Here is a 26,510-nt window from a genome sequence, read left to right as displayed (position 1 = left end):
CTGAAAGATAAAGACCTAGAAGTAGAATTGCTGGGCCAAAGGTATGTATAATTGAGATTGTCTTTTATTTTTATTTTTAAATTTTTTAGTGTTGAGTGTGATTTATTGTTATTATATTAATCATACATTCTGATTTTCCTATTAATTTTTTTGTATATATTTTTTATTGGAGTTCGAGATTATCTTTTATTTTGGTAAGAATGTTTCACATGACATCTGTCCTCTTTACATGTTTTCTTTAAAGATTTACTCATTTATTTTAGAGAGAGAGAGCACAAGCAGGAGGGGCAGAGGGAGAGGGAGAATCTCAAGCAGACTCCACACTGAGCATGGAGCCCGATGTTGGGCTTGATCCCACAACCCCGAGATCATGACCTGAGCCAAAACCAAGAGTCAGATGCTTACAGACTGTGCCACCCAGGTGTCCCCCTCTTAACATATTTTTAAGTGTATGATACCATATTGTTAGCTGTAGGCACAGTGTTGTACAGCAGATTTCTAGAACTCATTCACCTTGCATAGCTGAAACTTTATACCTATTGATTGACAACTTTCCATTTTCCCTTCTGTCCCCAGTGCCTGGCTACCACTATTCTATTCCCAGCCTCTATGAGTTTGGCTATTGTAGATACCTCATATGAGTATTATCATGCAGTATGTGTTTTTTTTTTGTTGTTAACGGCTTATTTCACTTAGCACAATGTCTTCATCTATCATTTAGAACAGTGTCTGACACATAATTACTGCAATGTAAGTGTTCATTATTATTATTACTAAAAATTAGAGTTCTGTCATTCCAGACATTTCTCTATGCATAGATGCACGTTCATATATCTGTGTATATATAACTGTGTGTATATATACATATATATATACATGCACATAAATAAGATCCTACTATTATATATATATAACAGTATCATACATGCCATTAACAGCTTGTAATTTTAAATGAACAGTTTTTAAGGGACAACCTTCATTTCAGTTTGTATAGATCTATCTCATTGTTAAAATGGCTATATAGTTATTCATTATAGATGTACCATGATTAATTTCACTAGTCTTTAAGTAATGGATACTTGATACCTATGTGGTCTTTACGAATAACAAGAAAAATTGTCCCAGATATCCAGTACATACTTTCTATGCCCTCATGCAAGCATTCTTGTCACAGAAATTTTAGAATTGAAGTCATTAGACCCATGGGTATTTCTAGCCTGTCTTTATCTTTTGCCCATTTTTAATCCTAATGTGGTGCTTGTCTTGAGAATTGTAACTCTTTGTTACAATATATGCTGTAAATGTTTTCCTACTTTGCCATTTGTCTTTCAATTTAGCTAGTAGTCTTTTGCCAGACCAAAGTGTTTTTTTTAAGATTTTATTTATTTATTCATGAGAGACAGAGAGAGAGACAGAGAGAGAGAGAGAGGCAGAGACACAGGCAGAGGGAGAAACAGGCTCCATGCAGGGAGCCTGACATGGGACTTGATCCCGGGTCTCCAGGATCACACCCTGGGCTGAAGGCGGTGCTAAACCCCTGAGCCACCCAGGCTACCCGCCAGACCAAAGTTTTAAGTGTTTTTCTTGTCAAACTTTCAAGATTTCTGGATTTTGTGTTATGCTTAAAAATACCTTTCCCGCTCCAAGATTATAAAAATATTAATTTACATTGTCTTTTAGTACCTTTGTGATTTTATTTTAACCTAAAAAAATAAATTTATACCTCCTTCACCCATTTAAAAGCTATCTTAACTTTCAAATCTTTGACTAATCTAGAATTTACTTTTTTAGGGGCACCTGGGTGGCTCAGTGGTTGAGGGTCTGCCTTTGGCTCAGGTCATGATCCTGGGGTCCTGGGATGGAGTCCCACATGGGGCTCCCTGCAGGGAGCCTGCTTCTCCCTTTGCCTGTGTCTCTGCCTGTCTCTGTGAATAAATAAATACAATCTTTAAAAAAATAGAACTTTTGAAAACAGTGCTATCTGGATATCTATCTTTGTGTTTTTTAATGACGAAACAAAACTTTCCAGTAGTATCTATTGACCAGTTACCCCAATGATTTGAAATGCCAAATTTATCATAAACAATTAATATGCATGTTTGTTTCTGGACTTGCCATATTTTATTATTCATTTTTCTAGTTTTTCTTAGCTATTTTCTCTTATTTATCTTTCCAATTATATTTTAGAATCAATTTTCAGATTAAAAAAAATCCTGCAGCAATTTGATTGGAATTTCAAGAAATTTATAGTTTAGTGAGCATTAACATCCCTAGAATGTTGTTTTTCTATACAGGAACATGATATATTTTCCCTTTATTTAAGTTTTCAGAAATGTCATTTGGTAAGGTTTTGATCTTACAAAGAAGGTCTTGCATGTTTCTTGTTAATTTTATTCCTAGGCATTTTATGTTTCCAGGTTTGTGAGTAGAATCTGCACTATATTTTCAGGCCATTTATTACTGGTATTTATGAAAGCTTTTTAAGATGTGCATATTATTGCAATTTAGCAATCTAACATGCACTTCTTTCATATACATCTGCATTGTATCTTATAAACTATTTTGATAGCTATAATGATATATCTGGCTACCCTTCTGAACTCTGTTACTGTCTCTATTAGATTTTCATTAGAGTCCATTGGATTTTCTAAATAGACACATATGTTTGCAAATAATTATAATTTTGTTACTTCCTTCCTCTTTTATATCCTCTCCCTCCCCCTCTCCCTCCTTGCTTGGTTCAGAATCTCCATAAAAATGTCCATTATTATGAGCCATAGTAATGCTGATTTTATTGAAATACTTCTTTGCTTCACCCTGACCTTTGAAATGTGCTTCTTACACTGTGTATCATGTCGGATTATGACACTCCTCTGTTCAAGATAATCCAGTGGCTTCCCGTATGACTCAGAGTAAAAGCCAAGGTCTGTGCTCTGAACAAAAGGCGCTATAGGATCTTGCCTACCATTACCTCTGTGAGATCATCCTCTACTCTTTTCCACCTAGTTCTTTCTACCACAATGGCTTCCTTTTGATTCTTTTAAGGTGCCAGGTACAACCTGCCTCACAGTCTTTGAAATTTTGGTATCCCCCCTATCTGTAATGCTCACTTTCTATATATATCTCCCAGCCCTCTGACTTCATTCAGACCTTCACTCTAAAGCTATTTTCTCAGAAAAGTCTTCCCAAGCCAATTTAGCTAATATTCAGTGTTAAGAAACATAAAAGACCCTTTATGATATTTGCCCATAGGCACTGAAGGAAAAACACTAACATATGCCCATCCTCCGTTTGAAGCTTCACTGTTCAGGAATTCTGTTAATGTAGTTTGATTCATGGCTCCCTAATCTGTTTGGCTGCAGCCTGACCCTTTACTTCCCAAATCTACATTTCTCTACAAAGGAAAGTCATTTTGGATTCTATTTAGACTAATGCGATACCACCTTCGTAACAGGTTTCATCAGAGATTGTCATGCCCTAGAAAGCCTAGTAAAAAGTGCCAGAACAACCACTATATTTTTTTGGCAGACCAGTCCTAGTTTACAGAGTCTTATCTATGAGGTTCTGGAGTCCAGGGCCCTTCAGGCAGCTTCCATTTTTCACTTCCAGGTAGAGCCTGAAAACGTGCAGCTAATATCTGAATATTTTGGGGGCATTGCATTTCATTGCCTTAGTGTACTGAAATTTCCACTTCATTATAATTCAAAGTTAACTATGCTATGGCCCAAACTGGGGAATCTTCCCTAATTTTGATGGGTCCTCAAACGTAATGTCAAACAATATGTACCTTCCTGTAATAAACATTACTTGGTCATTGGTTGAAAATTATAGTTGCAGAAAAATAGTTGATAATGCTTTCAGTTTCTTCCATCATTAATTATTCCGGGTTTCTACCTCTTCTTGAATTAATTTTGGTAGTGAATATGTTCTATAAAAGCATTTAGTTCATATGGATTTTCAAATGTTTGATGTAAAGCTTTTAACAGTATAGTTCCATGATATTCTAAATTTCCCATGTCTGTGATTATATGCCCTTTTACTTTCCTAATGCTTTTTTTTTTTCCTTTTTGGCCAGACACCAGAATTTTGTCTATGTCATTCTTTCAAGGAACTAGCTTTTGGCTTTGTTTATTGATTCTTTTTGTGTTTCTTTTGCTTATTAATTCATAACTTTCTGCCTTTATTTTGATTTTCTAGTTTTCCTTTCTTTTGTTATTTCCTACAGTTAAAAAATGTTTCATTAGAATATCTTACATCATTCTTATAATAATAGTAAAAATAATAATAAAATTCTCAGATGAATGAATTTTCCGGAGTTCAATTTTTGTCATAATCAATAGGTTTTGATATGTAATGTCCTCAGTATCTGTACTCTTTTTAGCTCTAGAATTACCATCTGACTTCCATTTTGACAGAAGTTTTTAGAAGAATGAATTTGTTAGTTTGAATTTGACATCAGTGGATAGATTTTGGGAGCAATCATTTTTACTTTAATGTGCTAACACACTATATGGGTCAGAACACAATGAAACCACTACTCTCATACATTGCTGGTACTCTTATAAATTGCTATATATTTATTTAGAAATCATTTTGAAAAGCACAAAAATGTTTATTTTATTTTTAGGCAAAAAAATGGAGGATACTAAATATTATATAGACTATAATTTCAGTAATGTGCTAAATAAGTCAAAGATTAGGGGGAAAGAAAGGTCCAGAGGAGAAAGCAAAATTAACTGTGGGTTTCTTTTAAAGTATCGTGGAATGGTAGTCTCTGTTTTACAAACATTTTCACTATGTTTATGTGAAAAATGATATTTGCCCTATATCAAATGCTTGCCATATGCTCAGAGCCTAATATATGATATCTTTAATTTTTACAGGTAATCTGACCCAATTTTGCAACTTCACCATTTTAAAATCAGATTAAGAAATTTGCCAAAGGTCATCTAACATGAAATTATCAGAGTTGGGTATCTCAGCTCCAGATCCCTTCCTCTTTCTGCTCTACCAGGGCTTCTTAATCTAGGGTTTGTGAATTTACTTGAGAAAAGTATTATCTCAAACTGAGATGGAGCATTACCTCCAATTTGGAACATAAGTAATAAGCCACAGGAGAATTAGCAGTAGCTGTGACTCTTGCCAGTAGAAGTCATAGATACAACTCTTGTTATAGATGTTAATGAAATATATTTGACTCTCATCACTACTTAGAAATGTCTGCAGTTATTAGACCCATTATATATTGTTCTTTAATGTGTTAATAAAAAATCCATATATTATTACTTCATAAATTTGGTTTGAAAACTTTTGCTGTGCCTTGATATAATTAATTTCCTTGGGAATCCTGTGTATTTTATTTTCTATATTTGAAGACTTTTTTTCTGGAAGAAGTCCAGACTGCGAAGTGATCCATTGCACTGTAAAGGTTCTGTCTCCTTGAAGCTATACTTTGAAGTTTCATTGCATAATTAAAAGTTTTGAATTAACTCTTAAGGGGCATCATCATTCTACTGTTTAAAATTTTGAACTCCATTGAAAAATTGTTGCATATTCAGGGAAACAGTTGATAGAAAAATGGTGCTGAACAGAATTGCAATATGTTTCCTGCTGACTTATTTTAAGCTACTATTGATAATTCCAAGAGCCCTAAAAAGATCAAATAAGTAATTACTCTTCATAGGAACCCCCCCCCACACACACACACAGTACCAATAATCTAAATTTATGGCAGTATCAGCTCTCAGGCCTTACCAACCTGTGAGTTCCAGCTTCTGAATTGGTGATTATTTGTGTTTTTGACAGAAAGTAAAAGAGGAGGTTCGTAAAGAGATAACACAGGTCACAGCACTTTCAAAGCTGTAAACTACTACAAATGTTATTCATCATAAATAATTTGAATAGGATTTGTGGCAAATAAGGTAGAAGAAAAAGGATCTTTAGAGAATCCAGAGACTAGTGATTTATTTTTAAGGCAGATGTCCTAAAAATAATCTATCTTGTAGCTGAATTTTCTATTTGTTGTCATGATTATAAAATGCTGTTTGCCTTTTCCCATTCATCTTATTCCTTTGTTTGCCCAAAGCACAGATTGTATAAAATCTTGCCCATTTATTTTCACAGTCTCTGCTCTCTGTCACATATAAATGAAACCTAGCTCAGAAATGATATGGCTGCAGAAACATAGCATATTTACTCTTCGAAAGGAACAGTCATACATCAGCTTGCTTCTATTCAAAATACATAAAAATATGGTTATTTATCTGTCTCTTTTTAGTTTTAATTATCGGATGACAGAAGGAATGAAAGCCACAGAAAATACCAAACTGCTTTGCAAACTCTGACAATAGTTGAACTTGCTTGTCAACATAATTTGTTGTGAAACATACACAATTATGTAACAGATCCTCCTTTTAACAGAGAAAAAGGCTTTCTTAAAATATTGTACAGTTTTGCAAAGAAATTGGTGCTAGAACTTTAACTTAGCAGAGAGGAGAAATAAGCAATTCTAGGCCAATAATATGGAAACAGTCATGTTAAAACTGCTCATATTTTTTTTTTCTTTTTCTTCTTCTTAGGTTTGCTGAGTTTTTATTTACAGAGGAATTCAAGGCCGGTTCTCGAGTCCTTGAAAGTATATACAGCTTGTATGAAGGCTTCTCCGGGACGGTGTGCTTTCTGATCGATCTGCTGCAGCCCAATCAAGCCGAATTCCCTCTCTTCAGTGTCTTTGTCTAGAAGGTTCCCTCTCTCACTGTGGCCCTGCAGAAAGTCCCTGAGATTTCCCGAGCCTACCCGAGGCAGTTTCCACATAAGCCACATCCAATGGTATCACAACCATGAGCCTTAACATTGCCGCCCGAAGGAAGGAAGGGAGGGAGAAGGCAGGAAGGCAACATGATACCAGACTTCAGGGAGAACAGTTTGAGAACCTGCAGAATAAAAACACCACAACTCTTCCAAAAACCAGAGAGATTTAAAATTTCAGGGAATTATTGTGAAACTAGAGCTCAGAGGAAAAAGGGAAAGAGAAATAATACGTTTTTCAGTTATGGCATATAAAACAAAACTGAAATGTGGACTCTGTTGATAAAATGCCAGTACCCTTGCAACTGGAAAGAGAATCTGACCATCTGTGGGTGCCCTCCACCCCTAAATTCAGAAATAAACACAGTCAAAAACTAAAGTGATTGCCCAGCTGAAAATTGCTGGGAGGGATGAAATGTCAGGTTGCTGAAAGGACAAAAAAGGAAACTCTTGGTTGTCCTCTGTCTTTACTTATTGAAATTTATGGTTTTTACTGAATGGAGAAATTTGCATAATGGATCTCTATTTTATCATTACCCTGGGCACTTTAAAGGAAACATATCATAACCTTTTTTTTAAACAATTTTCATTTTTAAGTAATCTCTACGCCCAACATGCGGCTCAAACTCACAACCCCAAGATCAACAGCCATACACTCTACCTGCTGAGTAGCCACGCACTCCAAAACATATCATAACTTAGTTGAAATCCTGAAATTCTGAATTTCTTTAGGCCTTACATCTCTTTTCCTGGCTCCTTTTTCTTTCCTAAAGCTCAGTTAGAAAAGTAAAATTCATAGGCTAGCAAATACTGTAGCAAGTATTGCTGTCCAATGTTTTTCTCAATTTGAAGTGTGAGCTATGTATTCTCTATTGTTAATTTATATTGAAATGCTTATGTAATCCCTATGGAGCTATTAGATGAACTGTAAAATACACTCATGGTAAAAATCATTCATCTCAAAGATCAGGGTAGCTACTACAAAGATATGTTGTTTCTACCTTTGATGGAACACCGTGTCCCCTGGGACAGGCAGACCCTGGCTGAGAAAGGGACCTGGAGATAGTGAAAAGAACATTGGTAAAGTTTATGCTGTTAGATTAAGAGATGAGTGAACTCCTTGGCTGCTCACCTTACACTCCAAGACACAGGTTCCACTAGAAACTCTCTACAATACCCACTGAGCCAAGTTGCCATATTAAATTCTACCCTGTTGTAAACACATAAAGGGGTCACTGGCAATTTCATATATCAGAGTGAGGAGGGACTTGCGTACCATACAAGATATAAGAATTATTGAAATAGTCATTAAATATTTGTATATATGTGATAGATGTAGAATATATACATATATATACATATATATTCTACATCTACATCTATCTCCATGTAAACCCAAACACTTATTAAGTTCGTAGTTCCTAACTTCTTGATTTATAGATAAACTGGGAGGAGTTGGGAATACTCTGTTCCCTAAAATGTGTGTGTGTGTGTGTGTGACCTGGCATGTGTGTGCATGTATGCACACTCATTTCTCTGGGAAGAGGTTCTCTAGCATTCATAAGATTCTCAAAGAATCTGTGGCTGAAAAGGGTAAGAAGTACCTTTGTATATTTTTTTGACTTTATGTTTGCACTCATCAGAACAAGCTAGGACAAAATGATTTTGAAAAGCATGCACCTTTTTTGTTTATTGTTTCATTTTCACATCCTCAGATATAAATATATACACTTGGCCTCAGTTGTTCATCTTTGAAAATACTCAGGTTGGAGCAACACCACATAAAAGGTTTCGGATGACTCCCAAAGTTGGGTTCTAGAAGTTCTTCCATGAATAGTCTAGGCCTTCTCAGAAAGCCTTAAGGCGAAATGCCTTCTATGGAGTAGTCTTCTTTTGAAATGACAGTGGTCCCTGCTTTTCAGCATCTGGTTTTAGATTCATTTCCTTTGGCCTCTATAGGCTGAAGGTAATAAGCATCCAATATACAGGGCTTTATGGAATACATGCTTTTTTTCATCATCCAACAACCCTTCAAGGTGACTTACATAATTGTTCCAAAGTCTCACAGCTAGGAAGGGGCAGAATGAAGATTCAAATCCAGGGTTTCACTTCACAAGTACATTTACTTAGTATTCTAGACTAGAATCCAGGTACAGCAGTGAACAAAAGTACCCCTGGAAGGTACCTTTTGTTTGTTTGTTGATCCTTCCACCATTCATTCTGGAAACCTAAAACCTAGAGCACTAAGAAGTGATAATCTAGTTTAACATATCAGTTTTATTTCTAAGAACTTCAGAAAAACTGGACTCATTCATGCTCGCCCACCCTTTTAAGGTCTAGTAGGGTAACTATGACATTGTGCTGACCCTTATGAAAAGGCAACCTTTTCCTGTGTCGAATCCAAGCAAAGGCCATGCTTGAGTGTGTCTTTATGAACTGACACCTTGGTAAATTGGAAACAAGGGTAAGCTTGTTTAGCATGTCAACATGTTGTAAGTTTCCATTTTCCTGAAAGAGTAGAATTGTAGCTTTAGGAAGATCCTCTTCTATCTTGTTTTTTCCAAGAAGTGGGGAAAAGACCCCTACATATTACTGTATAAAGCATGGCATGTCACTTCCTATCTAATCAATTTGTTCCCTGCTAAGCAGTACCATCCTTTATGGAGTAGGTGCTTAGGCAGGTTGCCCCGTGACGGCCACAAGGGCATTTTCACTACCACTAGTATAACTCTAATGTTAGTTACTATGTGTGCATGAACACTTACAAACCCCAAGGGTAACAGTGGAATTGTGGTTAGATTGAAAGAATCTCTCCACAATGGAGAGTCTGCAATATACTTTAAGAATGGGAAGTTTTGGAGAATATTACAACTCGGCAAATTTGTTTCATTAACACAATTACATACCTTCTCTTCTACACATACTTTTCTCTCCATCTGTATCCTAATAACTGAGATTTGACAGAGTTTTCAGCATATACACCCCTGTGGTTCTTCAAGTAACCAACTACATGATTAAAATAATAGTATTTACTTTCTGATAATTTGAATCATTTTGTTGGTTCATTTTAAGTTAGCATTCTTCCATGGCAATACAGAACTTTAACTTTCTTTGACACACTAAGATTTTAATCAAGGTAGTACTCAAATTGTTTCCTTTTCCATAGAGAGTAAATCTCAATAATTTCAGTGCAACTAATGTAAGCTTGTGATTTATAACCATGATCAGGAAACACATGAATAAAAGGAAAAACATTAGTGATACAAAGAGCCCGCTCCACCTCACAGGATTGTCATGAGGGTTGTCAATGGGTAGAAGAGAGTTTTGTCATATGCAGGTCCTTTATATGTTTTAAAGGGAACATGTATTTTAAGTATCTACTATGTGCATAGAAAACTGTGCTCAGGTTTGACCTCAAATAAGCATTTCAGCCAGGTGGAATCTCCCTATGTGGATGCAGTGTTTGGGGTCTGGATCACTAGATGGGCGAAAATGAAGTGTGTGTTTTTTATATTCTAGAACCAATCCTGGCCATAGTATTTGGGCCTCAGAAGGTTCTGGGGCTTAATAAATAGGAATAGGCTGGTTTGGCTCGGAGCTCCTTTTCATGCAAATATTTATTTTGCTTGCTGCAAACAAAGGATTTATAGTGCCAGTAATGTGAGAAAAGGAGCTGGCAGGCTAGCTCTGCAGGGCAAAAATGAACTGGGAAATAAAGTATTTTTGGTAGAGTTTGGTCTGCAGTAGAATTCAGGCCTCAGAACTGTGTGACATGCAGCAATAGAAATACATTCTCGATTACATATAAGGCCTTCCTTGGGGGATCTGGGTTGTTTATTCAACACTGTCCCAAATTAATATCTCAATGACCAGCCTCAGATTTGCCAAGGCCATGTTCTCTTGGCATAAACTTGGCCAGGAAAGCAAATGAAAAGGCAGCCAAAGGGGCGGGTGGGAAAAGCTTTCTGGAGCTCAGCATCTAAGTGTGAGTTGCCCATGCACTCTTCATGCTGCTAAGAACCCCTCATCTTACTTGTGGGTTTTATTGCTTCCTGGGTCTTCTGATCTCCACCCCCACCCCTACCAACCTCCCCATGATTCAGCAACTTCTTGTCCTCCCTTTGGTCTTTAAATAGTACATTCTGATGTTTATTTTTTTTCCTGTGTGCTTAATCATGTGACCTCCTTTTGCCTGGGAGGGCAGGATTTCTCCTTATCTCTTCCATCCATGTTAGTTCATAGCTAATAGCTCTAGGCTTAATAAGGCCAGACTCCCCTCTGGACAGAAGCGCTGACCCCAAGGTCAGCCACAGCAGGAGTTGGGCCCATTGTGTTGTCAGGTGACAGGTCCAAGACAGCTCACCCCAAGGACAGCTATACAGGGAACAGAATGGCAGCTGCATTTATCCTGCTTCTCCTGCCTAAAGAAACCTGGTCATTTTATTTGTACTGTTGTGAAAAATACCAAAGTTGATGCTACATTACATATCGGAGCCTCCTACATTATCATAAATCTACCAGGTGTGCCCTCTCTCCTTGTTTCTTTAATTGAAAGTGCTAATGAATTGAGGCCTGATGGCTGATGCCTTTAGAGTTAAAAAATATTTTTTAAAATTCCCTTCAAATATGGAACCTTGTCATTTCCACCTAGACTCTTCCACAAGTGGCAAAGTCCCTTATCTGCAGAAATTCCTGCATCTTCTTTCACCTCTGAACTGAATTTGAAAAATCATTTAGCACAAAAACCAAATCATATTTTATTTTTTGGAGGGGTGTATTGGTGAGTAGTATGGCTAAAAGAGCAAGCTCTCCTTCCTTTTCTTGACTTTCTCCTCCCTGAACAATATCGAGGAAGAAGGGAGACAGGGAGAAAAGATACACGAGGTGAGGCTTGAGTGTGGAGGACTGAAAACAGTTTGTGAGCACTTCCTGTTGGTTTCCTCTTTGGTTTTTCTTAGTCTCCCCTGTAAGAAAGTGTGTGTAGGGTGGTGTGGGGTGGGGAGAGAGATGGAGAGAGAGAGTTAGAGATTGACTTAGGGAAAGTCAGTATCACATATGATGTAAAACCCAACAGCTCTGGTGCCAGAGTGGCTCAGTTGGTTAAGTGTCTGCCTTCGGCTCAGGTGACATCCCAGGGGTCCTGGAATCTAGCCAGTATTGGGGCTCCCTACTGAGCAGGGAGTCTGCTTCTCCCTCTCCCTCTGCCCCTCCCCCTGCTTGTATGCTCTCTCTCTCGCTCTCTCTCTCCCTCTCAAATATGTAAAATAAAATCTAAAAAAAAAACCCAACAGCTCTTAGATATATCCAAGTGGTAAATAGATATATGCAAGCATACACTGATTAATGAATGGGTCTGCATTGTGTGTTCACTGCCCTCTAATAAATTAGTACATAATTAATGAGGGCCCTCGTTAACACTTCCACTTGTCTATCCTAAGTATTCATTTTCGTGAAAACTTCTGCCAGGTTAGAGCCATTAGTAGTAGCCAGTTGTAGAAGCTAGCAGATGTGAGTTTTACAAACAAAGCCGCAAACGTGAGTCACGTGTAATTTTAGATTTTTCTAGTCACCACATTACAAGAGTTAAAAAAAAATGAAATTAATTGTAATTATTGGATTTAACTCAGTGTATCCCAAGGATGATCGCCTCAACATGTAATCAATATACAATTACTAATGAGATGTTTAACCTTTTTTTGTACTGAGTCTCAAATCTGGTGTATATTTTACACTTACTGCACATCGCAAGTCAGACTCGCCACATTTCAGGCGCTCAAGAGCCACATGTGGGTTGGCTACTGTATTGAACAGTGCAGGGCTGGCACTGTACTGCTATTTCACAGTATTGTTAAGGTCTTCCTACAGCTTATGTATGTTTTTGTTATTATTAGATAAAATGGAAACAAAACACTGCATATTCTTTTGTACAGTGGTGTTTCCCCAAATTCCGAACACTAGTACCAAGAGCTGCCCTGGGGAAAAATAGATTCTGTGATTACATAAGGTAGGCGAGTTCTGCTCTTTTGCCCCCTTTTGGAGATGTATGTAGTGTATTAACATATCTGAGAAAATCCTCTTGGATAAAGAACCTGTTTGCAGATGTTGAGTTGTGTCTGTAAGGTTCAACCTCCTAATTGTTGCTGTTGCCCAGCTGCCACTATAAAAACACGGTTAGTCTGGCGTGCTATGTTTATGTTATACTTATAACATTTGTTTTTTCTACAAGAAGAGTTTTAATACTCTTTCCCACACCCCGGCCCAATAAAGATATCAGAACAACAATTCTGTCCTAGAGTATTAATCCCTATTAATTATCTTGTCCTCACAGAGACCTGAGGTCATTCTTTACTACACTTTCCGGAACAAGAATTCCGAAAATTGCCGCAAGTGTCTCTACATAAGAAAAACTTTGTATCTTTCCCTCCTTCTCCACTCTTCTTGGAGCCTATCTCTACTTATTCTTTCTATTCAGAACCACCCTAGAGCCAAGATACATTTTTGTGTTCTAGAACCACCTACTAAATTGAAACCAGCAGATGGCTTTAATGTCTTGCACATGGGTGTGGATCTTCAGAAAGTACCCAAATACCCACCTTCCTCTCCCACTTTCAGAAATTATGAGCACTCTAAAAAGATGAAAGGAGAAACATCTGACTGTGTAAATGTGTAAACACAGAATACAGTCTCCTAAGTAGAGTAATACTATCCTGCTGTTGCTTTCTTTTTATATTTTGTGTGTGGTGTTAATTTACATGCATCAGTGTGTACTGTTTTTGTAAAGTGTGTAAAGTAGATGTTAGCAATCAGTTTAAAAAAGCTATAAATGATACGTAACTGCTGTCAATCTTCAGCAAATTACCTTTTTGCCTTTGTTTTAGTGGGGACCTCTGATGCCACCCCTCCCCCCAGTTTTGTTTTGCTCTCCATGCTTAAGTGGCAATTATCAATTATCAACTTCGGTCACTGAATTTTGTCCAAGTTGACTGCAGTAGTTCTCATAATGTGGATGTATTCAAATAAGAAGACTGATTTTAATGATCAATTTTATCTCTGTTTTTTTAGGACTTTAGTATTTCAATATTAGAAATGTCTTCTGAAGACTAGCAGCAGAATCCCTTTGCTCTTGAAAATGCAAAGCCAGTTTTATGTAGACTCTCCAGGAGTAGAAATGGAACATTTGAAACACAAGAGTTTGGTTTTAGAATCTGATAACGAAGGGAAGCTCCTTCTCTAAAAAAGGTTAACAGCTTTCCCAACTTTGAACATCTAGTGGAGCTGTCCTTGGAAAGGCAGTCTGAATTTTAATCTCATGGATTTAATGGCGCTAAATTAACAAACATTTTTAAAATGGATTTTGTAGAATTCAATTATTAAGGAAACACTTTGCAAAGCCATATAAGGGGAATTGTCAAGCACCACATGTTTTGGAATGTGCATTTACCAAGTGAATAGAATTTACTTCACCAAAAAAGATTTTTTGCACAATTCATGATACTTAACAGAAATATGATTGTATCATTGGAGAAAAAAAGCTCACCCTCTTAATGGTATACTTCACATTCTCTAGTAAACTGCAATTCCTTATTATTTTAGGGGATACAAAAGAATAATCTGTTGATAGAATATAACTGCTTATTCCTAATTGTATCTAGAAATGAATACTATGATTTAAAGTAATATTAAACTTTGAGGAACTGATCAATAAATTATTAATAAAATTGTACTCTTTGCAATACACTTGCCTCAGCACAAATGCAGAGTTAACATAAATTTTTTAAAAATACACCAAATAATAGACGTAAGTTGTTATTACTTTAAACTTCTAATTTCCACTAGCATTCAATCCAACACCAGTTATCTGTTGTATATAACTAAAATTTTGAAAGTCTTGCAAACAAAATGAGAGGCTTCTTCAAAAATGCCTTTTTTGCCAAAAACAAGTTCTATGACCTCTTGCATATTATTGTATTTCTTTAGGGGTATTTTGAGGCACGTTCAAAGACATATCGTTAGCAGTTAGGTCTAAATTTAGAGCAGAACATTCTGTCAGATATTTTACTATATCACAAAATGTTGTAGTACTGTATTTTATAATGAAACCAAATTCTCAAGTATTCTGGTATGTTAGATATTATTATACCAAAAAAACCACTTTCTATAAGTCTATTATTATGTACATAATATTTTAAAAAATGAGTATTTCAGTCCTAGGAAAAAAGTATAATGTAATATGTGACATTAAATTGATCTTCAGTCAAAATCCATTTAGGTATTACAGGGAAAGAGCAATCTTTGGCTTGAATGTATACATTATTCTCAAGGACAAAATGGTAAGCGAAAATACATAAAGACGCGGTCACTGGGGGCAAGTTAGCTGGTGTGCACACTGAGAAGGATCAACTTGCAAATGCTCATGAGATTTTAGCTTTGGTTGTAGTTGTTCCTGGAGGGGGAAGTGCTATAGTCAGTTGATGTTGCCTCCCCTTCATATGGGGCGGGCCGTGGTTCTCACAGCCGCTGCATGGTATAATGCAATCTTCTTAGAAGCAAGATTGAGTCAGAAGCTTAGAGATGCACCTTACTGTTTGAAAAACTGCTGTTACAATGTTCTAAACACTGTGATCTTTCCAAATGTGTTTTCTGTATTAGTTTTGTACTGTAGAAAATATAATTCATCATAAACTGGACTCTATAGTGTTTAAAGCAATGTTATTTATTGGCTTATCCTCCCCCATATTTATGTACAGTCAACAGTATGAAACCTGTGATAATCCTTTGCCTTAAAATAAAGTCCCATGCTAAATATTGAGTGCGCTGTAATAATTCTAAGCTACAAATTAATTTTTCCTTTAAAGCTTAAGACTGTCAAATAAAATATTACACAAATATTCTGTGGAGTGTTGCTGCTTAGTCTGTATTTGTGACAGTATGTGTATCTTGATCCAGGACATGGTGGCCTGCTGGGTTCTATAAATAGACATTAGTAATCCTTTCAGAGAATGGGCTACCTCTCAGCTGTCGGCTGAACCCTCCCCTTAGCCCTTGTAAATAGATTTTCCCATGCCACACTAGAATGAAGAAAAACAGCCCTTCGTGTTCTCTCCCTCTACAATTTCTGTCTTGATTTCTTCTGAACCTTCATATTCTATTTGTGTTGACATCATTTTCCCAAATAGAAAAATGACAGCTATGCCTTACGAATGATGGATTCACCTAATTTCTGCACGGAAAGGGACCTTGGATTATTAAGGTCTAATCCCTTATGGAACGGGTTAGGACCCGAGTTTTAGAGAGATTTAGCGACTTGCTCAAACTCTGAGGGACAAGGGTGGGCTGCGCCCATCCTGACGTTCACAAGGTTGTCACAGGTTCAGAAAAGGAATTACGTTAGCGCTGGGGGCTGGCACACTAGCAAGCAGAGGTATGCCTTGGGCTAGAAAGCCGTTTCCTTATTAGGTCCTGGTCTTCACCCTGTGCAAAGCTAGTCACGGTTACAGAGGAATAGATTATGTAGGCAGTTTTTCCAGGAGAGGCGGCTTTGGCTCCTAAGGATTGTCTCTGAGGCTCTTTCCGCACTGCCAGCAACGTTGTAGACCCCCGTATCTGCAAGACTGAAGGGCATGCTCCTTTGGCCCACTGAAACGGCAAAGCCCGGGTACAGGACTTCACACTCGTACTTTGAAAAGCATCTGTGTGGTCTGGTTATTTTTAAATGACCGGAAACGTCGGTCCTTTGAGGAATTAAGCGTTCTCTAGGCTCGCAGAATAGAGACGGGGATGGAAAGGCGTCCAGACCCGGATTCTGGGCCCTACTGGTGGCAGTTTTTCAAAGGAACGTGAACGCGAGCGCGGGCAAAGGGCTCTAGGACCCAGAAGCTGAGCGCGGGGCCAGCGGGGCCCGCCGCAGCCGTTGGGGCTGCGGCGCCAGCAGTCGCAGGGCGCAGGTTCGCGGCCCGCCAGAGGACCGTCGCCGCAGAGACGCCCGCGGCGGGGTTGCGCGCGGGCGGCGCACGGTGCGCGTGGGCGTGTCTCGGCGGGGCCGCGCTCCCCGCCCCACCCCAGTCAGGCCGGGTGCCCCCAGGCCCAGCTCCGGCGCCCCGGCCTGCGGGCCGCCCCCTGCCCTCGGCGGGCAGCGCAGAGCGCGGGAGCAGTCGGGGGCCGGGCATGCCGGGAGCCCCTCGGGCCGCCGCCGCCGCCGCCGCCGCCGCCACAGCGTCTGCCGCCGGTACGCGCCGCTGACGCGCGGAGATGAAATTCCCGGGCTCCGTGCTGGCGTCCGTGTTCCTGTTCGTGGCCGAGACGACGGCGGCGCTGTACCTGAGCAGCACCTACCGCTCGGGCGGGGATGGCATGTGGCAGGCGCTGACGCTGCTTTTCTCGCTGCTGCCCTGCGCGCTAGTGCAGCTCACGCTCCTCTTCGTGCACCGGGACTTCAGCCGCGACCGCCCGCTCGTGCTGCTGCTGCACCTGCTGCAACTCGGGCCGCTCTTCAGGTGCGTGCGGGGCCCCCGGAGCCCCCTCCCCCTGCCCCGGCCGAGGGGGCGGCCTTCCGGGAGGGGCGGGTGGCTGCACTGGGTGCCGGGCCCAGGCCGGCCCGCCCTGCTCCTCGGCCCCACCGTTCCTGTCACGCGAATGCGACAGAATCCGGGGAGAGTGGGAATAAAGCCGGGGCGGATCGCGTTCCCCTTAGGTCCTCGCGTATGAAACTGCCAATATGCGACTGAACTTGACCAGCAGAAATGGCAGTTGCATATAGTTCGACCCCACAAAACAAAAGGCCTTCCTGGGGTCAGGTGGGCTCTGGCAGGATTGGCTTGTGTCGTGACAAACCCTGAGGTGTGTGGGGGCTCAGTCGCCTTTAGAGCAAAAGCGTGTGCAGATTCTTAAATTTATCAAACACGCGGAGTTTCCTGGGTGCCGGGCACTGTTCTGAGCGCTTTACAAATATTAATTTATTTAAATTCTCATACCGAGCTCTAGAAATCCACGCATCATTCTCTTGGCGTGGAAACAGGGTTGTAGAAATGCCTTCCGGCCCTGCCTAACTAACAAACATAGTCACTGAAGCTGGAACACAGTGTGCCATGAAGATAGAAACTTGCAGTTCGTTAAGAAAAAAAACAAAACAAAACATTAGTGACATTTCTAGAAATTAATTTCGATTAACACAAAGCTAGTAGAATGCATGGTAGTGAAGTAGACTGGCTTATCTAAGGGCCATGGAGAGAGTTTAAAATGTGTTATTTTGACAGCTTTCAACTCTGTAGGGAAACCAAAACAAAGGATTTTTATCTATATTAGAAAGCAATTTATAATATTAAATTAGACACAGGTGATAGACAAATTGGGAGAGATAGAAAGGCTAGAGCTCAGCTGCCAGAAAATTCAGAAATTTCAGAAAATTCAGATCCCCCAGGAATCTTTCCCTACCAGGCAGTATTTTCCCCACCCCAACACACACATAGACAAAAAAGTCCAGTAGCAAGATAGATTTTAGAGAGCACTATTATGAAACTTGGCACTTCATATTAAACACAGCTATCCCAGCTGACTCTTAGAATATTGACCTGTAGTTCACAGTCAGGACAAACTTGGTGAACAAGTCTCCCAGGCTCCAGAAGCCACAGAATGCTAGAAAGGAAGAAAAACAGGTATACTTGCGGAACTTAAATGTTGCTACTGACATCTAAGAGCAAGAGAAGAGTTAGGGAAAACAAGGAGCGAGAGAGGGATTTTCAAAGGTGCAACTTGGAGCTATTTAGTGAGGAGTTAGTCCTCCCTGGCCAAGTAGGCCACAGCATCCTGAATGTAATCCCGCTCAGTAAAATCAGTGTGATCTGACTTTGGGCAAGGCACTCATCGTTTATTAACCTTGAGAAGAAAACTCCTTGCTTATGATGTTTAATTGGAGCACCCATGCTCTATTTTTTAAATATTTTATTTATTTATTCATGAGAGAAACAGAGAGAGAGGCAGAGACACAGGCAGAGGGAGAAGCAAGCTCCATGCAGGGAGCCTGACGTGGGACTGGATCCTGGGTCTCCATGATCAGCCCTGGGCTGAAGGCGGCGCTAAACTGCTGAGCCACCGGGCAGCCCACTTATGATGTTTAAATGAAGTAACAGGTAAAAGGGAACTGACAATTCTCAACGCAGCTTGCGCTAGATGGTTTGGTAGGTGCTTAGATCCCTCAGGACACTGAATCCTCACCATGAAGTAGATGTCACTGTTCCCACTTTATAGATGAGGAAAATGATACCCCAGACGATGTTCACAAAGCTTCTTAGAAATTGAGTTCAGTTTAAAAAAACAAAAACAAAAAACGAAAACAGAGTTCAGATAACGACTTCAATTGCTATCCAGGTGAGTGATCTCTATCATTACTGCCATTTGAAATATTTCTAAATACTGAGAGTTATCCAAGACAAAGCTAATGACATGATGGTATAAAAATAGGATGGCACATATAAACCTGAGCTCAAGGAAGTATACCAAGTTGTAGAGAGTGGTAATTTCTGTATGACAGAGTTATGGGCGGTTTTAATTTTGTCCTGGAAAATATAGAAAAGTACATCATTTTCCCCTTTATTATATACTTCTCTACATCTTTCAGTTTTTTTTCATCTTTCAGTTTTTTTTTCTTTTTTTTTCTTTTTTTTTTATCTTTCAGTTTTTATAGTAAAAACATTTTAACTTTCTTTAAAAAAATTTGGCACTTTGAAGAGATAACTTCTCAGCTATATAAAAGGTTTCAATACCATAGAAAGACCTACTTGCAGAAAATTCTGAATGGGTCATTGTCTTTTTTGGGGAAAAACAAAATAAAACATAAAAAATAAATCAACAAATCATCCCCTACTGTCAGCAGGACTCTTTTATTCTAATGCAGCTGATTTCTTTCTTTCTTTCTTTTTTTAATATTTTATTTATTCACGAGAGACACTAAGAGAGAGGCAGAGACATAGGCAGAGGAAGAAGCAGGCTCCCCACGGGAGCCCGATGCTGGGACTCAATCCCAGGACCCCAGGATCACATCCTGAGCCAAAGGCAGACTATCAATCACTGAACCACCCAGGTGCCCCTGCACCTGATTTATTTCAAGGAGATACTTCACCCATGATCTTAGAGCTGAGGTACACAAAACGTGAACCCAAACCTCTTAGCTTCCAGATTAAGAGAAAAGCAATTTGCTGTTACGTAGTCACATGACTTAATATCTTATTGGAAGTTTTCCCTCCTGACAGTTTGAGTCTCTTTTAACTCCAAGATAGCAGCTTTACTTAAAGATCAAAATTATTTCCCCCAAACAAAGGAGAGTCATGGTATGTTTCTTTCCCCTTCTTACTTATTTGACTCACTAATATTTCAAAATTGTTTTTGGAAAATGTAGCTCAATTTATTTTTGGTGGGTACTAACTAGCCAAACTCATGTTCTTTTTAGGTGAGATGCTGTTTTTGAGTTTACTCAAATCTTCACTGCATTACACTGTAATGATTATGGGCTAAATATTAAAAACTAGGCCCTGTTCCTTCTTTCCTTAAGGGAAGCACTGGGAGAGCATCGTATTTCATTTATCGGTCTTCTATTTGAAACTGGAGGATGCCTGGGTGGCTTAGTGATTGAGCACCTGCCTTTGGCTCAGGTCATGGTCCTGGGATCCTAGGATCGAGTCTCGCTCAGGTTCCCTGCATGGAGCCTGCTTCTCCCTCTGCCTGTCTCTGTCTCTTTCTCTGTGTCTCTTGTGAATAAATAAATAAAATCTTTAAAAAAATAAAAAATAAAACGAGTTGTGGTTTGTGTGGTTGTTTCCTTATTAAGGTTAGGTTTGAATGATTGATCATTGAATAATATCTTGAATTTATTTTTTGGTTTTTTTTTTTTTAAAGTTTTTTTGTTTTTTATTTATTTATGATAGTCACACAGAGAGAGAGAGAGAGAGGCAGAGACATAGGCAGAGGAAGAAGCAGGCTCCCCACGGGAGCCCGATGCTGGGACTCAATCCCAGGACCCCAGGATCACATCCTGAGCCAAAGGCAGACTATCAATCACTGAACCACCCAGGTGCCCCTGCACCTGATTTATTTCAAGGAGATACTTCACCCATGATCTTAGAGCTGAGGTACACAAAACGTGAACCCAAACCTCTTAGCTTCCAGATTAAGAGAAAAGCAATTTGCTGTTACGTAGTCACATGACTTAATATCTTATTGGAAGTTTTCCCTCCTGACAGTTTGAGTCTCTTTTAACTCCAAGATAGCAGCTTTACTTAAAGATCAAAATTATTTCCCCCAAACAAAGGAGAGTCATGGTATGTTTCTTTCCCCTTCTTACTTATTTGACTCACTAATATTTCAAAATTGTTTTTGGAAAATGTAGCTCAATTTATTTTTGGTGGGTACTAACTAGCCAAACTCATGTTCTTTTTAGGTGAGATGCTGTTTTTGAGTTTACTCAAATCTTCACTGCATTACACTGTAATGATTATGGGCTAAATATTAAAAACTAGGCCCTGTTCCTTCTTTCCTTAAGGGAAGCACTGGGAGAGCATCGTATTTCATTTATCGGTCTTCTATTTGAAACTGGAGGATGCCTGGGTGGCTTAGTGATTGAGCACCTGCCTTTGGCTCAGGTCATGGTCCTGGGATCCTAGGATCGAGTCTCGCTCAGGTTCCCTGCATGGAGCCTGCTTCTCCCTCTGCCTGTCTCTGTCTCTTTCTCTGGGTCTCTTGTGAATAAATAAATAAAATCTTTAAAAAAATAAAAAATAAAACGAGTTGTGGTTTGTGTGGTTGTTTCCTTATTAAGGTTAGGTTTGAATGATTGATCATTGAATAATATCTTGAATTTATTTTTTGGTTTTTTTTTTTTTAAAGTTTTTTTGTTTTTTATTTATTTATGATAGTCACACAGAGAGAGAGAGAGAGAGGCAGAGACATAGGCAGAGGGAGAAGCAGGCTCCATGCACCGGGAGCCCGACGTGGGATTCGATCCCGGGTCTCCAGGATCGCGCCCCGGGCCAAAGGCAGGCGCTAAACCGCTGCGCCACCCAGGGATCCCTATTTTTTGGTTTTAAGGATGATCTTATTGTGAATGATAATAGATATTCTGGCAAACCAGAGAGGGGAAAACAACTCTTAACAACAACAAAATCTATTTATCGTTGTTTTGCAATCATGTTAATTTTATTAATTAATTGGGAGAAGGGATAAATATAAATGAGTTTCAAGTTCAAGGGATTTCCCTCCATTTTTATTTTACTGGTATCATGAGGAAAATCTGGGTTTATTAAAATAAAAGCTAAGAAGTACTAGTAATTTTTTATAGAACATTGCAAAATGATTCATCATAGTATTTCTTTGTATAATAAGCTTTCAAAAGACTTTAATAGCCTAAATTTGAAGAGCTTTTTTTTTCTTTGTTTGCAAAGTGCTTTTATGTACAGTATCTAGTTCCATCTACTATAAAACCCGGTGACCTGTCATTTTCTTTTTTGTGACAGTGGAGAAATTGAGGTTCAGGGAGATTATGCAAGTAGCTTTTCAAAGGGCACTTGGCACTTTCTATTTAACCAGTTTAGTTCTTGTATAGCCTCATCGAGCATGTGTGTCACATGAAGATAACATGGTGTATAGGAGATTATAGTCAGTATTTCATTTGAAAATGCGTTTTTATTAACTGCTTTAGAGGGTCTCTGGTACCATGGGTTATTTGTGCAGAAACTAACAAGCATGGTTTCGGATAAGGAATAAAACTCCTTCCACTGTGACACTTGAAAATGGGGCAAAGTGAAAAAAAAAAAAAAAAAAGGATCAGCCTGCTGATTTTGTACATCATGGGTTGGCAGACCATGCCTCACAGGCCAAATTCCCCCACTACCTATTTTTGTAAATAAAGTTTTATTGGAACACAGCCATGCTCATTCATTTAATGTATTACATATGGCTGCTTTTGCACTGCAGTGGCAGAGCTGAGTCGTTTCAATACAGACTGTGACCTGCAAAGCCTAAAATATTTACTCTTTGTAAATACAGAAGATAGTTGCCAATGCTTGGCCTGCATGATACTGAAAAACAGCCTTGAATGACTTTGATGAAAATATTTAATTTAGGGCTATATTTAGACCATCTCTCAAGCAAAAAAAGAAAAGAAAGAGAGAAAGAGAAAGAAAGAAAAAAGAAACACCACATTTGGAGTAATTGGATGAGTCTTGCAGAATTCCAAGAAGAATGGTAGTTTGTTTCTTATCAGTTTTCTTAACCAGTAGTGGCAAGTAGTGGAAGTCTTAGGACCATACACAAACTTACTAAACACCTACTATGTGTAAAACTCTGTGCTGAGATAAATGTATTAATTGGGAAAAATAGTGGATTACGAAGGTGTCCCACTTGGGCTTCAAGGCCACCTCTGTGAAAAGCCATTCTGGAAGCATCTATGGTCCCTATTGGAGACACTGACATTTCAGTTTGTCCACAATTCTGTACATGCTTCCTATTTAATCCAGCACCTTCCTCAGAATCAAGAGAATGGCTTTCTCCTCTGAACCTTTATTTTCATTCATCTACCTCTTAGCACGTGCTGGTGTTTGGTTGATTGTTTAGCCTTTAAACATTCTAAGCCTGATTTGATTATTCATGTAAAACATATTTGTTGTTGAAAGAACAGAAAACAGGTACACATAATTAAAAAATAAAAAACCTCTATTTCGACTACCTAGAGAGAACAGTTTTCACCATTTTATTGTGTATCTTTACTCATATTTTTATTGCAGTAACTGTTAAACTATCTCTTGGGGGGGGGGGAATCCCTGAATTGTGGTGTTTGCTGGTTTCTGTAATGTAAATATTCCTATCATGGCCTATTTCAAGGTACCAGTTTTTTAACAACTGGCCCACATGATTAACTGTTTAACAGTCTCTTGAGTCAGTGTGAGCCAAATCAAGCATTCCAGTGTTTATGTGTGATTTATATGTTTTCATATACATAATTTTTTTTTACAAAAAATGGAATTTTCTATGTATATTATATTCTAATTTACTCCTTTCACTTACCAAATAAACATTTTTATGTATTAGTAGATGTAAGTCTATACTATCAATTTTAAGACTGGGTAATATTCCATTGAATATATGTTTTTTGATTTATTTAATCTGTCTTCTGGTCTATGTTGTATGAAGTTGCTGGGCCTTGGGATCCCTGGGTGGCGCAGCGGTTTGGCGCCTGCCTTTGGCCCAGGGCGCGATCCTGGAGACCCGGGATCGAATCCCACGTCGGGCTCCCGGTGCATGGAGCCTGCTTCTCCCTCTGCCTGTGTCTCTCTCTGTGACTATCATAAATAAATAAAAAAAAAGAAAAAAAAAAAAAAAAAAAAAAAAAAAGAAGTTGCTGGGCCTCAAATAGTTCTTATAGATTGGAGGTTTTTTTCCTCAGAGAAAATTCACTTGGATTAGTTGAACTTGAACTCATAACCTGTACTTCATTATTTTCAGTTGAACAAATTGGCCCAGGCCATTTTACCTGTTTTTATGTACTATATTAAAGTGTCTGTGACCCCATTGGACAAAATGTAGCAGACAAACCTGTCTCCCCCACCTTCTCTCTCTCTCTCTCTCTCTCTCACACACACACACACACACACACACTGCTATGTACCTTCTTCCAGGAATAAATGAACAAAGACAACAGTCACAAAATATGTTCACTTCATACTCTTGCATTTCCTTTCTTACATCAAGTTTTATTATTTAAAATTATAAATGTATTCTTGTTGCCATTGTTGCCTTGGGTGAGAGTACAAAGTTAACAACTTTCAATAAAATAAGTGAAGCCATAAAACCTTCTGGCGGCATTATAAAGTTGTTATAAAATTGCATGTTGGGAGAAAAAGTCCTTTAACAATTTTTAAATGTAAGGCCATGAGCATTTTTCTTATTTGAAGGAAAACCCATTTTCCCCCCAACATTTTATTATGAAGAATTTTCAAACATACAGAAGACAACATGAAAGAATTGTACAGTGAACACCCAAGTACTCACCACCTAGGTTCTACAGTTAGCATTTTGTTTCACACGTCTATTCCTCCCTCAATTGATCCCTCAATCCATGTGTATTGCATGTGCACTTCAAAGTAAATCACGCACATTGGTACTCTTCCTCTCTTTGCTATCCATATCATTACCTAGAGAAGAAAATCTAATTTTAAAAGCCAGGTACTCGGTCAGTCTAGAAATGTGACTAGTTAAGGCTCCATCCTTAGGGTAGGCTTATTCCATAAACAAGGCATAGCTGACAGACCTCCAGACAGGATTGACTTTAGTCACATCCCATAAGGGTTTATGAGAGCCGAGGGCTAAGTAGTATATTGTGGTCTTTTAGGAGAGTGCTAGATGGCATGCTGCTCTGTGCTAGGGGATCTCCCAACCATAGCTGCTGCTTTAATTGAGGTGATACAGGGCATCTAGTGGATGTGGGGGGAAAATATATATGTATATGCACCAATATGCTGTATTACTTTCATAACAGTGTGGCACAGTAGATATTATCTCTGCTTTATAATTGAGGGAAACGGTTCAAGGGTTAAAGAACTTGTCCAGGGTTGCACAGGTGCTAAGTGTCATGAAAGGAAATTGAACATTCTTCTGTGGCTCTGGAGCCTGAACCACTTCCCATTCCCTACTTGGTTTCCTTCTTCAGTGGTCTCTGATGTCATCTCTCAATTAGGTTCACACTCATTTACAGTCGACCTGCCGGAGGGCCGCAAGAGGGCTGACTGCATGCTCAGAACTCCTTGCAGTGGATGATTTGAGAGAAGGGGCTATAGTCCAGAGTAGCCAAGTCAAAGCTTTGAGAATCAGGCTAAGTAAGTGTAAACAAGGTAACTGAGAAAAGACAGAATCCTGTCTGCCTCTGATTATCATGACTTGCTGATTTGTTTCCAGGTGTTTTGAAGTCTTCTGCATCTATTGTCAATCAGGCCACATCGAAGAGCCTTATGTCAGCATCACCAAGAAGCGACAGATACCAAAAAATGGCTTTTCAGAAGAAATTGAGAAGGAAGTGGGCCAGGCAGAAGGCAAGCTGTTCACGCACAGGTCTGCGTTCAGTCGGGCATCGGTGATCCAGGCCTTCCTGGGCTCAGCTCCTCAGCTGACTCTGCAGCTGTATATAAGCACCTTGCAGCAGGATGTTACTGTCGGAAGATGTATGTATATTTTTCATTTCTGCCTGTAGTCAGGGGTCAAAGTGTGAAATTCATACGTGCATTCGGTTCTGAGTCTGTGTTCCAGTTAACTAAGCTCAAAGCTTAGTTAAAATAATAAGTGTTCATTTTGTTTATGAATCTGCAGTTTGTGCAGGGTGGCCCAGAAGGGCTCACCTGTGCTTCACTGTACATCAGCTGGGGTGGCTCAAAAATGAGGGGCTAGGATCCACTGAAGGCTCATTCTCTCACATTACTTATGGCTGATGCTGGCTGTTGCTGAGGGCCTCTGATCTTCCCCATTTCATCTCTCTATGTGGGCAGTTTGGGCTTCCTTCCAGCATGGTGGCTGCTTTCAAGGGAAGTCAGTGTTCTGGGAGGAATGAACTGGCAGGTGGAAGAGTATCACCTATGTGGTCCAACTCAGAAGTCATGTGACATTATTTCTGCTGGATTTTCTTTGTTGAAGCAGTCAGGAATCCCATAGAGGTTCAAAGGAAAGGGAGG

General features: G+C 39.2%; 2 protein-coding genes across 2 annotated transcripts in view; both read left to right on the top strand.

The window, feature by feature from the left end:
• LANCL3 (LanC like family member 3) overlaps nucleotides 1-15,695 on the top strand; it is a 102,660-nt gene extending 86,965 nt beyond the window's left edge. The window contains exon 5 of the mRNA XM_072818268.1: nucleotides 6,579-15,695. Coding sequence (XP_072674369.1) covers nucleotides 6,579-6,738 — 160 coding nt within the window. The 3' untranslated portion in view covers nucleotides 6,739-15,695. The remainder of the gene's footprint in view (nucleotides 1-6,578) is intronic.
• Nucleotides 15,696-16,930: 1,235 nt separating this feature from the next.
• XK (X-linked Kx blood group antigen, Kell and VPS13A binding protein) overlaps nucleotides 16,931-26,510 on the top strand; it is a 45,903-nt gene continuing 36,323 nt past the window's right edge. The window contains exons 1-2 of the mRNA XM_072816860.1: nucleotides 16,931-17,300; nucleotides 25,744-26,006. Of these exons, the coding sequence (XP_072672961.1) occupies nucleotides 17,056-17,300; nucleotides 25,744-26,006 (508 nt within the window). The 5' untranslated portion in view covers nucleotides 16,931-17,055. The remainder of the gene's footprint in view (nucleotides 17,301-25,743; nucleotides 26,007-26,510) is intronic.

Source organism: Canis lupus, chromosome X (assembly GCF_048164855.1).
Source record: "Canis lupus baileyi chromosome X, mCanLup2.hap1, whole genome shotgun sequence".
NCBI classification, from domain to species: domain Eukaryota; kingdom Metazoa; phylum Chordata; class Mammalia; order Carnivora; family Canidae; genus Canis; species Canis lupus.
The sequence above is the reverse complement of the archived record's forward strand: the minus strand, read 5'-3'. Positions and strand labels throughout refer to the sequence as shown.